General features: G+C 47.8%; 1 protein-coding gene across 3 annotated transcripts in view; it reads right to left on the bottom strand.

Annotated features, from left to right (window-relative positions):
* Positions 1-15,000, bottom strand: part of LOC106612125 (actin filament-associated protein 1-like 1) — a 63,777-nt gene that overhangs the window by 22,970 nt on the left and 25,807 nt on the right. For 2 of the 3 annotated variants that reach the window (XM_045724183.1, XM_045724182.1), the window contains exons 2-4: positions 3,728-3,853; positions 2,899-2,982; positions 2,525-2,721 (exon numbers count right to left, since the gene is read on the bottom strand). In XM_045724183.1, coding sequence (XP_045580139.1) covers positions 2,525-2,721; positions 2,899-2,982; positions 3,728-3,853 — 407 coding nt within the window. Of the gene's footprint in view, positions 1-2,524; positions 2,722-2,898; positions 2,983-3,727; positions 3,854-15,000 lie in introns of those variants that run through there. The other variant, XM_045724184.1, reaches the window with a different exon arrangement.

The raw sequence follows: 15,000 nt of genomic DNA, 5'->3' as shown, positions 1-15,000 counted from the left end.
TCTAACACTATGGGGGATCATCTAACACTATGGAGGATCAGCAACACTATGGGGGATCATCTAACACTATGGAGGATCATCTAACACTATGGAGGATCAGCAACACTATGGGGGATCATTTAACACTATGGAGGATCATCTAACACTATGGAGGATCATCTAACACTATGGAGGATCATCGAACACTATGGAGGATCATCTAACACTATGGAGGATCAGCAACACTATGGAGGATCATCTAACACTATGGAGGATCATCTAACACTATGGAGGATCATCGAACACTATGGAGGATCATCTAACACTATGGGGGATCATCTAACACTATGGAGGATCATCTAACACTATGGAGGATCAGCAACACTATGGGGGATCATCTAACACTATGGAGGATCATCTAACACTATGGAGGATCAGCAACACTATGGGGGATCATCTAACACTATGGGGGATCATCTAACACTATGGAGGATCAGCAACACTATGGGGGATCATCTAACACTATGGAGGATCATCTAACACTATGGAGGATCAGCAACACTATGGGGGATCATCTAACACTATGGAGGATCATCGAACACTATGGAGGATCATCTAACACTATGGAGGATCAGCAACACTATGGAGGATCATCTAACACTATGGAGGATCATCTAACACTATGGAGGATCATCTAACACTATGGAGGATCATCGAACACTATGGAGGATCATCTAACACTATGGGGGATCATCTAACACTATGGAGGATCATCTAAAACTCTGGAGGATCAGCAACACTATGGGGGGATCATCTAACACTATGGAGGATCATCTAACACTATGGAGGATCAGCAACACTATGGGGGATCATCTAACACTATGGAGGATCATCTAATACTATGGAGGATCAGCAACACTATGGGGGATCATCTAACACTATGGAGGATCATCTAACACTATGGAGGATCATCGAACACTATGGAGGATCATCTAACACTATGGAGGATCAGCAACACTATGGAGGATCATCTAACACTATGGAGGATCATCTAACACTATGGAGGATCAGCAACACTATGGGGGATCATCTAACACTATGGGGGATCAGCAACACTATGGAGGATCATCTAACACTATGGAGGATCATCTAACACTATGGAGGATCATCGAACACTATGGAGGATCATCTAACACTATGGGGGATCATCTAACACTATGGAGGATCATCTAACACTATGGAGGATCAGCAACACTATGGGGGATCATCTAACACTATGGAGGATCATCTAACACTATGGAGGATCAGCAACACTATGGGGGATCATCTAACACTATGGGGGATCATCTAACACTATGGAGGATCAGCAACACTATGGGGGATCATCTAACACTATGGAGGATCATCTAACACTATGGAGGATCATCGAACACTATGGAGGATCATCTAACACTATGGGGGATCATCTAACACTATGGAGGATCATGTAACACTATGGAGGATCAGCAACACTATGGGGGATCATCTAACACTATGGAGGATCATCTAACACTATGGAGGATCAACAGAACTTTTGGGAATCAGTTAGATAGAGAGCACTATGGGGATCATCAAGTCCCGATGATATATCAACAGTGACAAGCATGTGCGTACAGAAAATCCCCTGCCAATCACTGTCTGTCTCTTTATTTATCCCTCCCTCCCTCCCTCCCTCCCTCCCTCCCTCCCTCCCTCCCTCCCTCCCTCCCTCCCTCCCTCCCTCCCTCCCTCCCTCCCTCCCTCCCTCCCTCCCTCTCTCTCTCTCTCTCTGTCTCTCTTCTTCTCTGTCTGTCTGTCTGTCTGTCTGTCTGTCTGTCTGTCTGTCTGTCTGTCTGTCTGTCTGTCTGTCTGTCTGTCTGTCTGTCTGTCTGTCTGTCTGTCTGTCTGTCTGTCTGTCTGTCTCTCACTCTCTATTGTCTTTCTCACCGCACCTCCTTCTCTCTCTTTCTCTCCCTTGGTCCAACCCCCCTGTCTCTCTCTCTCTCTCTCTCTCTCTCTCTCTCTCTCCCCCTCCTCCTTCTCTCTCACTAACTGGTAATAGTTCAGTGGGGAACTGTAGCAGGTATCAGAGGAGACTGATGTACAGACACTGACTGACAGATAGAGGGACTTGTTATAACTGCCCTGCAGCTGCAGAGAGAAAGAGAGAGAGAGAGGGACTGAAGGAGAGAGAGTGAGAGAGAGAGAGCAAGAGAGAGACAGCGCTACCCTCCAGAACCATCTGTCTTGTCTGTCCTGTTCAAATCTTTCTTACTGCCATATCTCTCTGTCATCCTCTCTTACTGCCATACCTCCGTCATCCCCCCACCCCTTTATGTACAGGGTGATATCACAGCTTATGCTGCACATGGGCCAGCTATGATTTAATTCCAGAGGGTCATTGTTGTTGAGGGGAACGATTCAATCGTTACTAGGATTGATATACAGTACTTCAGATTCATAGACACACATACAAACACATGTATGAACACACAGGAACAGTGAATGTGTATAATGTGTAGGTCACCTGTTTTGAGGGTATCGTGTCGTCTCTGTGTGTGTCTGTGTGTGTGTCTGTGTGTGTGTCAGTGTGTGTGTGTGTGTGTGTGTCAGTGTATGTGTCAGTGTGTGTGTCAGTGTGTGTGTCAGTGTGTGTGTCAGTGTGTGTGTCCTGCTTCTGTTTCTGGTCCTCTGTCATGTCTTTCAGCTCCCCCAGGTCACAGTCTGGACAGAGAGGTAGAAGACAGTTAAAGGGAAATTCAGGATTTTACAACTTGAAGTTAGGCAGTTGCTCACCCTGAAAATGGGCCATGAGAAACTGTTGTAAAATCTTTAACTTCTCCTTTATTAATGCCCTGGTTGTTCAAATAAAGTTAGTATCGCTCCAAGGACCAAACTCACCAAAGGTCTCGAAGAGGGATTCCACAAAACTGGTGCCGTGTCTGTAGACTGACCTGTTCATGTACAAGTAGTCTGGTCCTGTCACTGGGGGAAAGATGGAAACAAAACATACTGTATAAACACACGTAAAGATATTATATTGTTTGATTTCACTTTATCTGTGATGTCTCTGTTTACTGTCTGTCTGTTCCTATCTGTCTATCGCTGTCTATACCAGACCTGGGTTCAATTACTATTTGAAATCATTTCGACTTGCCTTGTTAAATGAAGGTTAAATAAAATAAAATAATAAAATAAATTCAAGCATCTGTGCTTGAATGAGTTTGCCTGTACAAACCCCTTCCTTCTGGCACTCTGGCAGACTAAAGCAAAAGCTAAAAAGTATTTGAAGGATTTCAAATAGAATTTGCATCCAGGTCTGGTCTATACCTCTGTTTGTCTCCTACCTGTGGGCTGTAGCTGTCTGTCTGTAGTCTCCTACCTGTGGGCTGTAGTTGTCTGTCTGTAGTCTCCTACCTGTGGGCTGTAGTTGTCTGTCTGTAGTCTCCTACCTGTGGGCTGTAGTTGTCTGTCTGTAGTCTCCTACCTGTGGGCTGTAGTTGTCTGTCTGTAGTCTCCCACCTGTGGGCTGTAGTTGTCTGTCTGTAGTCTCCTACCTGTGGGCTGTAGTTGTCTGTCTGTAGTCTCCTACCTGTGGGCTGTAGCTGTCTGTCTAGTCTCCTACCTGTGGGCTGTAGTTGTCTGTCTGTAGTCTCCTACCTGTGGGCTGTAGTTGTCTGTCTGTAGTCTCCTACCTGTGGGCTGTAGTTGTCTGTCTGTAGTCTCCTACCTGTGGGCTGTAGTTGTTTCAGCAGGTTCCTAACAGAGGTCTTCTTCTCCTCAGTAGGAGAGCTCAGAGTCTCGTTGTCTAGCAGCTTCAGCAGAACGTTGAGCTCCGTCACCAGGACATCCATCGCTAAGGAACGGGTTGGAGGTTAGAGGTTAGAGGTCAGAAGTTACTGGTCAGGGAGGGAGAGGACAGAGGTCAGAAGTTACTGGTCAGGGAGGGAGAGGACAGAGGTCAATCGACCAGACTAAACAACTTTCTGTTTCTGTCAACAAATATAGACATGTACGCATACCCATGCATCCCACTCTCACTCTCTCTCGGGTCCATCTCTATCTCCCCTCATCCCTGTCTCCCCCCTTTTCTCTGTCTTTGTCTCTCCCCCATCTCTCTGTCTCCCTCAGGGGTAGGGGGAACCCAGTACTGCACTTACATACATCCAATACGTAGATACATAACATCAAAGTGTTTATAAAGCCCAGTCAGCTTTTTAGGAGTATATAATTCAGATGTTGGTATGTGACTAGACCGCTCCCTGTTTTCAGAACAGAGTGAAAATAAACCTTAAGCTCTGCGAGCAAGTTTATGCTCCTGAGAGCAGGTCTGTGAACTGTGTGTGTGTTTGTGTGTGTATGTGTGCATGTGTGTCTGTGTGTGTGTCTGTGTGATCGTGAATCATATAGAGCCTGAACCTACAGACACAGTGACCTAGACTAACCATGAGCTCAATTTACAGCCCTACCCCAGCTCTCTCTCTCTCTGGTCCATCTCTTTCTCTACTTCTCTCTCTCTCTCTCTCTCTCTCTCTCTGGTCCATCTCTTTCTCTACTTCTCTCTCTCTCTCTGGTCCATCTCTTTCTCTACTTCTCTCTCTCTCTCTCTCTCTCTCTCTCTCTCTGGTCCATCTCTTTCTCTACTTCTCTCTCTCTCTCTGGTCCATCTCTTTCTCTACTTCTCTCTCTCTCTCTCTGGTCCATCTCTTTCTCTACTTCTCTCTCTCTCTCTCTCTCTCTCTCTCTTTCTCTGGTCCATCTCTTTCTCTACTTCTCTCTCTCTCTCTCTGGTCCATCTCTTTCTCTACTTCTCTCTCTCTCTCTGGTCCATCTCTTTCTCTACTTCTCTCTCTCTCTCTCTCTCTCTCTCTCTCGGTCCATCTCTTTCTCTACTTCTCTCTCTCTCTCTCTGGTCCATCTCTTTCTCTACTTCTCTCTCTCTCTCTCTCTCTCTCTCTCTCTCTGGTCCATCTCTTTCTCTACTTCTCTCTCTGGTCCATCTCTTTCTCTACTTCTCTCTCTCTCTCTCTGGTCCATCTCTTTCTCTACTTCTCTCTCTCTCTCTCTGGTCCATCTCTTTCTCTACTTCTCTCTCTCTCTGTCTCAATTCAATTTCAATTACATTTCAATTTTCAATATAATGGCTTTATTGGCAAGGGAAGCATATGTTAACATTGCCAAAGCAAGTGAAATAGATAATAAACAAAAGTGAATTAAACAATAATACAAAAAGAACAGTAAACATTACACTCACAAAAGTTCCAAAATAATAAAGACATTTCAAATGTCATATTATGTGCAAATAGTTCAAGTACAAAAGGGAAAATAAATAAACATTAATATGGGTTGTATTTACAGTGGTGTTTGTTCTTCATTATTTTACCTTTTCTTGAGGCAACAGGTCACAAACCTTGCTGCTGTGATGTCACACTGTGGTATTTCACCCAGTAGATATGGGAGTTTATCAAAATCGTGTTTGTATTCAAATTCTTTGTGGATCTGTGTAATCTGAGGGAAATATGTGACTCTAATATGGTCGTACATTTGGCAGGAGGTTAGGAAGTGCAGCTCAGTTTCCACCTCATTTTGTGGGCAGTGTGCACATAGCCTGTCTTCTCTTGAGAGCCAGGTCTGCCTATGGCGGCCTTTCTCAATAGCAAGGCTATGCTCATTGAGTCTGTACATAGTCAAAGCTTTCCTTAAGTTTGGGTCAGTCACAGTGGTCAGGTATTCTGCCACTGTGTACTCTCTGTTTAGGGCCAAATAGCATTCTAGTTTGCTCTGTTTTTTGTTAATTCGTTCCAATGTGTCCCTGGGGCTCTGTGGGGTCTGTTTGTGTTTGTGAACAGAGCCCTAGGACCAGCTTGCTTTGGGGACTCTTCTCCAGGTTCATCTCTCTGTAGGTGATGGCTTTGTTATGGAAGGTTTATAAATCGCTTCCTTTTAGGTGTTGGTAGAATTGAACGCCTCTTTTCTGGATTTTAATAATTAGCAGGTATCGGTCTAATTCTGCTCTGCATGCATTATTTGATATTTTACGTTGTACACTGAGGATATTTTTGCATGCAGAGTCTCAATTTGGTGTTTGTCCCATTTTGTGAATTCTTGGTTGGTGAGCGGACCCCAGAACCATAAAGGGCAATAGGTTCTCTCTCTCTCTCTCTCTCTCTCTCTCTCTCTCTCTCTCTCTCTCTCTCTCTCTCTCTCTCTCTCTCTCTCTCTCTCTCTCTCTCTCTCTCTCTCTCTCTGAGAAAGAGTGGTCTAGGCCAAGACATCTCTCCCCCTCTCCTCCCACACAGTGGAGTAAATAGGCGTGCTGTGCCTGAACTGATTTGATATGCCAGCTACTCAGACAGTGTGTGAGGATATCCATGTTTCATTAAGATGGAAGAGAACCGGATGCCCACACACGCACGCATGCCCACACACACACGCATGCCCACAGACGCATGCCCACAGATGCATGCCCACAGACGCATGCCCACAGACGCATGCCCACAGATGCATGCCCACAGACGCATGCCCACACACACACGCATGCCCACAGACGCATGCCCACAGACGCATGCCCACAGACGCATGTCCACAGACGCATGCCCACAGACGCATACCCACAGACGCATGCCCACAGACGCATGCCCACAGACGCATGCCCACACACACACGCATGCCCACACACACACGCATGCCCACACACACACGCATGCCCACAGACGCATGCCCACAGACGCATGCCCACAGACGCATGCCCACAGACGCATGCCCACAGACGCATGTCCACAGACGCATGCCCACAGACGCATACCCACAGACGCATGCCCACAGACGCATGTCCACAGACGCATGCCCACAGACGCATGCCCACACACACACGCATGCCCACAGACGCATGCCCACAGACGCATGCCCACAGACGCATGTCCACAGACGCATGTCCACAGACGCATGCCCACACACGCATGCCCACAGACGCATGCCCACAGACACATGCCCACAGACGCATGCCCACACTCTCTGACCAGTTGTTCTCTGCAGATAGATATGATATTTGCCTGGCTGTAGGTTGGTAAGCCCAGAGGAGGGCCCACATCAGAAAACACTGTCTTCAGTTAGGGAGCAACACTGTTCAGACACACAAAAGACACAAACACTCACACACACACGGCCGGTCAGTTTTCTCTGGTTGCCATTGGGGATTATAAAATGGTTGGTTTGATCCCTGAATGCTGATTGGCTGACAGCCGTCGTATATCAGACCGTATACCATGGATATGACAAAACATTTATTTTTATGCTCTTATTACATTAAGTAAACTGTTTATAATAGCAATAAGGCACCTCAGGGGTTTGTGGTATATGGCCAATAAACCACGACTAAGTGCTGTGTCCAGGCACGGTGCTTTGTGTGGTGCATAAGAACAGCCCTTAGCCGTGGTATATTGGCCATATACCACACCTCCTCGGGCCGTATTGCTTAATTATATAAAGATTACTCTCGCTGTGTCCCAAATGGCAAAATATCCCTTATGTAGTGCACTACTTCTGAACAGAGTCCTATGGGTCCTGGTTAAACATAGTGCACTATTTCTGAACAGAGTCCTATGGGTCCTGGTTAAACATAGTGTACTATTTCTGAACAGAGTCCTATGGGTCCTGGTTAAAAGGAAAAAGATAGCCATTTGGGACGCAGCCTGTGAGATATCCAGCACTGAGACTAAATTCACCACAGGATGTCCCTAGAATTTCTAAGCAAACAGCTGGAGGCAGGGCTTTCTCCTATTGAGCTCCATTTTTATGGAATGGTCTGCCTATCCATGTGAGAGACGCAGACTCGGTCTCAACCTTTAAGTCTTTATTGAAGACTCATCTCTTCAGTAGATCCGATGATTGAGTGTAGTCTGTCCCAGGGATGTGAAGGTGAATGGAAAAGCACTGGAGAGACGAACCACCCTTGCTGTCTCTGCCTGGCCGGTTCCCCTCTCTCCACTGGGATTTTCTGCCTCTAACCCTACTACGGGGGCTGAATCACTGGCTTGCTGGTGCTCTTCCATGCTGTCCCTAGGAGGTTTGCGTCAGTTGAGTGGGTTGAGTCTCTGACATGATCTTCCTGTCCGGGTTGGCGCGCCCCTCGTGTATGTGCCGTGGGGGAGATCTTCGTGGGCTATACTCAGCCTTGTCTCAGGGTAGTAAGTTGGTGGTCTGTTGATATCCCTCTAGTGGTACGGGGGCTGTGCTTTGGCAAAGTGGGTGGGGTTATATCCTGCCTGGTTGGCCTGTCCGGGGGTATAGTCGGACGGGGCCATAGGAACACGAGTTCCTGAACCAGGGCACCTCAGCAGTGAAACAGATTGAGTTCCTGAACCAGGGCACCTCAGCAGTGAAACAGATTGAGTTCCTGAACCAGGGCACCTCAGCAGTGAAACAGATTATGTTCCTGAACCAGGGCACCTCAGCAGTGAAACAGATTGAGTTCCTGAACCAGGGCACCTCAGCAGTGAAACAGATTGAGTTCCTGAACCAGGGCACCTCAGCAGTGAAACAGATTGAGTTCCTGAACCAGGGCACCTCAGCAGTGAAACAGATTTAGTTCCTGAACCAGGGCACCTCAGCAGTGAAACAGATTGAGTTCCTGAACCAGGGCACCTCAGCAGTGAAACAGATTGAGTTCCTGACCCAGGGCACCTCAGCAGTGAAACAGATTGAGTTCCTGAACCAGGGCACCTCAGCAGTGAAACAGATTGAGTTCCTGAACTAGGGCACCTCAGCAGTGAAACAGATTTAGTTCCTGAACCAGGGCACCTCAGTAGTGAAACAGATTGAGTTCCTGAACCAGGGCACCTCAGTAGTGAAACAGATTGAGTTCCTGAACTAGGGCACCTCAGCAGTGAAACAGATTGATTTCCTGAACTAGGGCACCTCAGCAGTGAAACAGATTGAGTTCCTGAACCAGGGCACCTCAGCAGTGAAACAGATTGAGTTCCTGAACCAGGGCACCTCAGCAGTGAAACAGATTGAGTTCCTGAACCAGGGCACCTCAGTAGTGAAACCGATTTAGTTCCTGAACCAGGGCACCTCAGCAGTGAAACAGATTGAGTTCCTGAACCAGGGCACCTCAGTAGTGAAACAGATTTAGTTCCTGAACCAGGGCACCTCAGTAGTGAAACAGATTGAGTTCCTGAACCAGGGCACCTCAGTAGTGAAACAGATTGAGTTCCTGAACCAGGGCACCTCAGCAGTGAAACAGATTTAGTTCCTGAACCAGGGCACCTCAGCAGTGAAACAGATTGAGTTCCTGAACCAGGGCACCTCAGCAGTGAAACAGATTTAGTTCCTGAACCAGGGCACCTCAGTAGTGAAACAGATTGAGTTCCTGAACCAGGGCACCTCAGTAGAGAAACAGATTGAGTTCCTGAACCAGGGCACCTCAGCAGTGAAACAGATTGAGTTCCTGAACCAGGGCACCTCAGCAGTGAAACAGATTTAGTTCCTGAACCAGGGCACCTCAGTAGTGAAACAGATTTAGTTCCTGAACCAGGGCACCTCAGCAGTGAAACAGATTGAGTTCCTGAACCAGGGCACCTCAGCAGTGAAACAGATTGAGTTCCTGAACCAGGGCACCTCAGCAGTGAAACAGATTGAGTTCCTGAACCAGGGCACCTCAGCAGTGAAACAGATTGAGTTCCTGAACCAGGGCACCTCAGCAGTGAAACAGATTGAGTTCCTGAACCAGGGCACCTCAGCAGTGAAACAGATTGAGTTCCTGAACCAGGGCACCTCAGCAGTGAAACAGATTTAGTTCCTGAACGAGGGCACCTCAGCAGTGAAACAGATTGAGTTCCTGAACCAGGGCAACTCAGCAGTTAAACAGATTGAGTTCCTGAACCAGGGCACCTCAGTAGTGAAACAGATTTAGTTCCTGAACCAGGGCACCTCAGTAGTGAAACAGATTGAGTTCCTGAACCAGGGCACCTCAGCAGTGAAACAGATTGAGTTCCTGAACCAGGGCACCTCAGCAGTGAAACAGATTTAGTTCCTGAACCAGGGCACCTCAGTAGTGAAACAGATTGAGTTCCTGAACCAGGGCACCTCAGTAGTGAAACAGATTGAGTTCCTGAACTAGGGCACCTCAGCAGTGAAACAGATTGATTTCCTGAACTAGGGCACCTCAGCAGTGAAACAGATTGAGTTCCTGAACCAGGGCACCTCAGCAGTGAAACAGATTGAGTTCCTGAACCAGGGCACCTCAGCAGTGAAACAGATTGAGTTCCTGAACCAGGGCACCTCAGTAGTGAAACAGATTGAGTTCCTGAACCAGGGCACCTCAGCAGTGAAACAGATTGAGTTCCTGAACCAGGGCACCTCAGCAGTGAAACAGATTTAGTTCCTGAACCAGGGCTCCTCAGTAGTGAAACAGATTGAGTTCCTGAACCAGGGCACCTCAGTAGTGAAACAGATTGAGTTCCTGAACCAGGGCACCTCAGCAGTGAAACAGATGGATTTCCTGAACCAGGGCACCTCAGTAGTGAAACAGATTGAGTTCCTGAACCAGGGCACCTCAGCAGTGAAACAGATGGAGTTCCTGAACCAGGGAACCTCAGCAGTGAAACAGATTGAGTTCCTGAACTAGGGCACCTCAGCAGTGAAACAGATTAAGTTCCTGAACTAGGGCACCTCAGCAGTGAAACAGATTGAGTTCCTGAACCAGGGCACCTCAGCAGTGAAACAGATTGAGTTCCTGAACTAGGGCACATCAGCAGTGAAACAGATTGAGTTCCTGAACCAGGGCACCTCAGTAGTGAAACAGATTTAGTTCCTGAACCAGGGCACCTCAGTAGTGAAACAGATTGAGTTCCTGAACCAGGGCACCTCAGCAGTGAAACAGATTGAGTTCCTGAACCAGAGCACCTCAGCAGTGAAACAGATTGAGTTCCTGAACCAGGGCATCTCAGCAGTGAAACAGATTTAGTTCCTGAACCAGGGCACCTCAGTAGTGAAACAGATTGAGTTCCTGAACCAGGGCACCTCAGTAGTGAAACAGATTGAGTTCCTGAACCAGGGCACCTCAGCAGTGAAACAGATTGAGTTCCTGAACCAGGGCACCTCAGCAGTGAAACAGATTAAGTTCCTGAACTAGGGCACCTCAGCAGTGAAACAGATTGAGTTCCTGAACCAGGGCACGTCAGCAGTGAAACAGATTGAGTTCTTGAACTAGGGCACCTCAGCAGTGAAACAGATTGAGTTCCTGAACTAGGGCACCTCAGCAGTGAAACAGATTAAGTTCCTGAACTAGGGCACCTCAGCAGTGAAACAGATTGAGTTCCTGAACCAGGGCACGTCAGCAGTGAAACAGATTGAGTTCTTGAACTAGGGCACCTCAGCAGTGAAACAGATTGAGTTCCTGAACGAGGGCACCTCAGCAGTGAAACAGATTTAGTTCCTGAACCAGGGCACCTCAGTAGTGAAACAGATTGAGTTCCTGAACCAGGGCACCTCAGTAGTGAAACAGATTGAGTTCCTGAACCAGGGCACCTCAGCAGTAAAACAGATTGAGTTCCTGAACCAGGGCACCTCAGCAGTGAAACAGATTTAGTTCCTGAACCAGGGCACCTCAGTAGTGAAACAGATTGAGTTCCTGAACCAGGGCACCTCAGCAGTGAAACAGATTGAGTTCCTGAACTAGGGCACCTCAGCAGTGAAACAGATTAAGTTCCTGAACTAGGGCACCTCAGCAGTGAAACAGATTGAGTTCCTGAACCAGGGCACCTCAGCAGTGAAACAGATTGAGTTCCTGAACTAGGGCACCTCAGCAGTGAAACAGATTGAGTTCCTGAACCAGGGCACCTCAGTAGTGAAACAGATTTAGTTCCTGAACCAGGGCACCTCAGTAGTGAAACAGATTGAGTTCCTGAACTAGGGCACCTCAGCAGTGAAACAGATTTTATTCCTGAACCAGGGCACCTCAGTATTGAAACAGATTGAGTTCCTGAACCAGGGCACCTCAGTAGTGAAACAGATTGAGTTCCTGAACCAGGGCACCTCAGCAGTGAAACAGATTTAGTTCCTGAACCAGGGCACCTCAGTAGTGAAACAGATTGAGTTCCTGAACCAGGGCACCTCAGCAGTGAAACAGATTTAGTTCCTGAACCAGGGCACCTCAGCAGTGAAACAGATTGAGTTCCTGAACCAGGGCACCTTAGCAGTGAAACAGATTGAGTTCCTGAACCAGGGCACCTCAGTAGTGAAACAGATTGAGTTCCTGAACCAGGGCACCTCAGCAGTGAAACAGATTTTGTTCCTGAACCAGGGCACCTCAGTAGTGAAACAGATTTAGTTCCTGGACCAGGGCACCTCAGTAGTGAAACAGATTGAGTTCCTGAACCAGGGCACCTCAGCAGTGAAACAGATTTAGTTCCTGAACCAGGGCACCTCAGCAGTGAAACAGATTGAGTTCCTGAACCAGGGCACCTTAGCAGTGAAACAGATTTAGTTCCTGAACCAGGGCACCTCAGCAGTGAAACAGATTTAGTTCCTGAACCAGGGCACCTCAGCAGTGAAACAGATTGAGTTCCTGAACCAGGGCACCTCAGCAGTGAAACAGATTTAGTTCCTGAACCAGGGCACCTCAGTAGTGAAACAGATTGAGTTCCTGAACCAGGGCACCTCAGCAGTGAAACAGATTGAGTTCCTGAACCAGGGCACCTCAGCAGTGAAACAGATTTAGTTCCTGAACCAGGGCACCTCAGCAGTGAAACAGATTGAGTTCCTGAATCAGGGCACCTCAGCAGTGAAACAGATTGAGTTCCTGAACCAGGGCGCCTTAGCAGTGAAACACAAAGACACTATTTGTTATTGATACACCTCCTACTAGATACACACACTTCCTCACTCACTCCTCACAGCTGCAGGGCACTCCCACCAGTGTGTGTGTGTGTGTGTGTGTGTGTGTGTGTGTGTGTGTGTGTGTGTGTGTGTGTGTGTGTGTGTGTGTGTGTGTGTGTGTGTGTGTGTGTGTGTGTGTGTGTGTGTGTGTGTGTGTGTGTGGTGTGTGTGCGCGTGTGTGTGTGTGTGTGTATGTGTGTTTATGTATAGTCACTGAAAAAGGATTTGTTGAAATGCAGTCTTCTACCAAACAAAGAGAATCCTGCCCAAGTCCATGACCTATAGCTGTCCCTGGCAGGAAACATGGATCAACTGCTGGCCCTGGCAGGAAACATGGATCAACTGCTGGCCCTGGCAGGAAACATGGACCAACTGCTGGCCCTGGCAGGAAACATGGATCAACTGCTGGCCCTGGCAGAAAACATGGACCAACTGCTGGCCCTGGCAGGAAACATGGACCAACTGCTGGCCCTGGCAGGAAACATGAACCAACTGCTGGCCCTGGCAGGAAACATGGACCAACTGCTGGCCCTGGCAGGAAACATGGACCAACTGCTGGCCCTGGCAGGAAACATGGACCAACTGCTGGCCCTGGCAGGAAACATGGATCAACTGCTGGCCCTGGCAGGAAACATGGACCAACTGCTGGCCCTGGCAGGAAACATGGACCAACTGCTGGCCCTGGCAGGAAACATGGATCAACTGGGAAGGTAATGTGGTCCAATGAGCTAACTGTGAAAAAGAGGGAGGGAAATAGAGAGAGTGATAACATTTTTATTTGTTTTTATTTTTAGGGAAAGAGAGAGAGAGAACAAGAGCGAGAGGGAGGTAGGGATTAAAGAAGGAGAGGGAAAGAGATGGAGAGAGAGAGCCTGCCAAGTCAACCAACTGCCTGTCTTTGCTGGGACTCACACTCGTTAGAGGAAGGGAAGTGAAATAACTAAAGGAGGGAGAGAGAGAGAGAGAGAGAGAGAGAGAGAGAGAGAGAGAGAGAGAGAGAGAGAGAGAGAGAGAGAGAGAGAGAGAGAGAGAGAGAGAGAGAGAGAGAGAGAGAGAGAGGGGGGGGGCAGTAGCATGCTGGACAATATTTCCCAAAGGCCTTGTCATCAATCTTGTAAAATACCAACACTGTTTGCCAGTATATGGAAGACCAACAGAGGAAAAACCCCTAATAACAGCACTAGCCTGAGAAAAAAGTCAGAATACACTGCAATGCCAAGCATGAAGAACACCTCCCTATTTGAATACTCAATTACCTATGTTATTACTAGCCCATTATCAATCACATAAACCAACCAGGATGATCTCTCCACTGCCAGTTGGAGCTTGGTGTGGTCTGTCCATCTGTCTGTTTGTCTGGATAACTGTAACCGGTATGAAATGGCTAGTTGATCTTCCTGTCCAGGTTGGCGCCCCCCCCACGGGTTCGTGCCGTGGGAGAGATCTTCGTGGGCTATACTCGGTCTCAGGATAGTAAGTTGGTGATTGAAGATATCCCTCTAGTGGTGTGGGGGCTATGCTTTGGCAAAGTGAGTGGGGTTATATCCTGCCTGTTTGGCCCTGTCTGGGGGTATTGTCGGATGGGGCCACAGTTTCGCCTGACCCCTCCTGTCTCAGCCTCCAATATTTATGCTGCAATAGTTTATGTGTCGTGGGCGAGGGTTAGTCTGTTATATCTAGAGTATTTATCCTGTCTTATCCGGTGTCCTGTGTGAATTTAAGTATGCTCTCTCTAATTCTCTCTCTCTATTTCCCCCCCCCCCTCTCTCTCTCTCTCTCTCTCTCTCTCTCTCTCTCTCTCTCTCTTTCTTTAGGATGACCTGGTCACTAGGACCATTCCACAGGACTAACTGGCCTGATTACTCCTTTCTGTCCCAAGTCCACCTGGTCGTGATGCTGCTCCAGTTTCAACTGTTCTGCCTGCGGCTATGGAACCCTGACCTGTTCACCGGACTTTCTACCTTGTCCCAGACCTGTTGTTTTAAACTCTCTAGAGACAGTAGGTGTAGTAACTGACATTTACTCCTGTGGTGCTGACCTGTTGCACCCTCGACAACCATTGTGATTATTATTATCTGACCCTGCTGGTCATCTATGAACATTTGAACATCTTGGCCATGTTCG

The sequence above is a fragment of the Salmo salar genome, chromosome ssa09 (genome assembly GCF_905237065.1).
Source record: "Salmo salar chromosome ssa09, Ssal_v3.1, whole genome shotgun sequence".
In the NCBI taxonomy this organism is placed as follows: Eukaryota; Metazoa; Chordata; class Actinopteri; order Salmoniformes; family Salmonidae; genus Salmo; species Salmo salar.
This window is presented reverse-complemented; position numbering and strand designations above follow the sequence as displayed.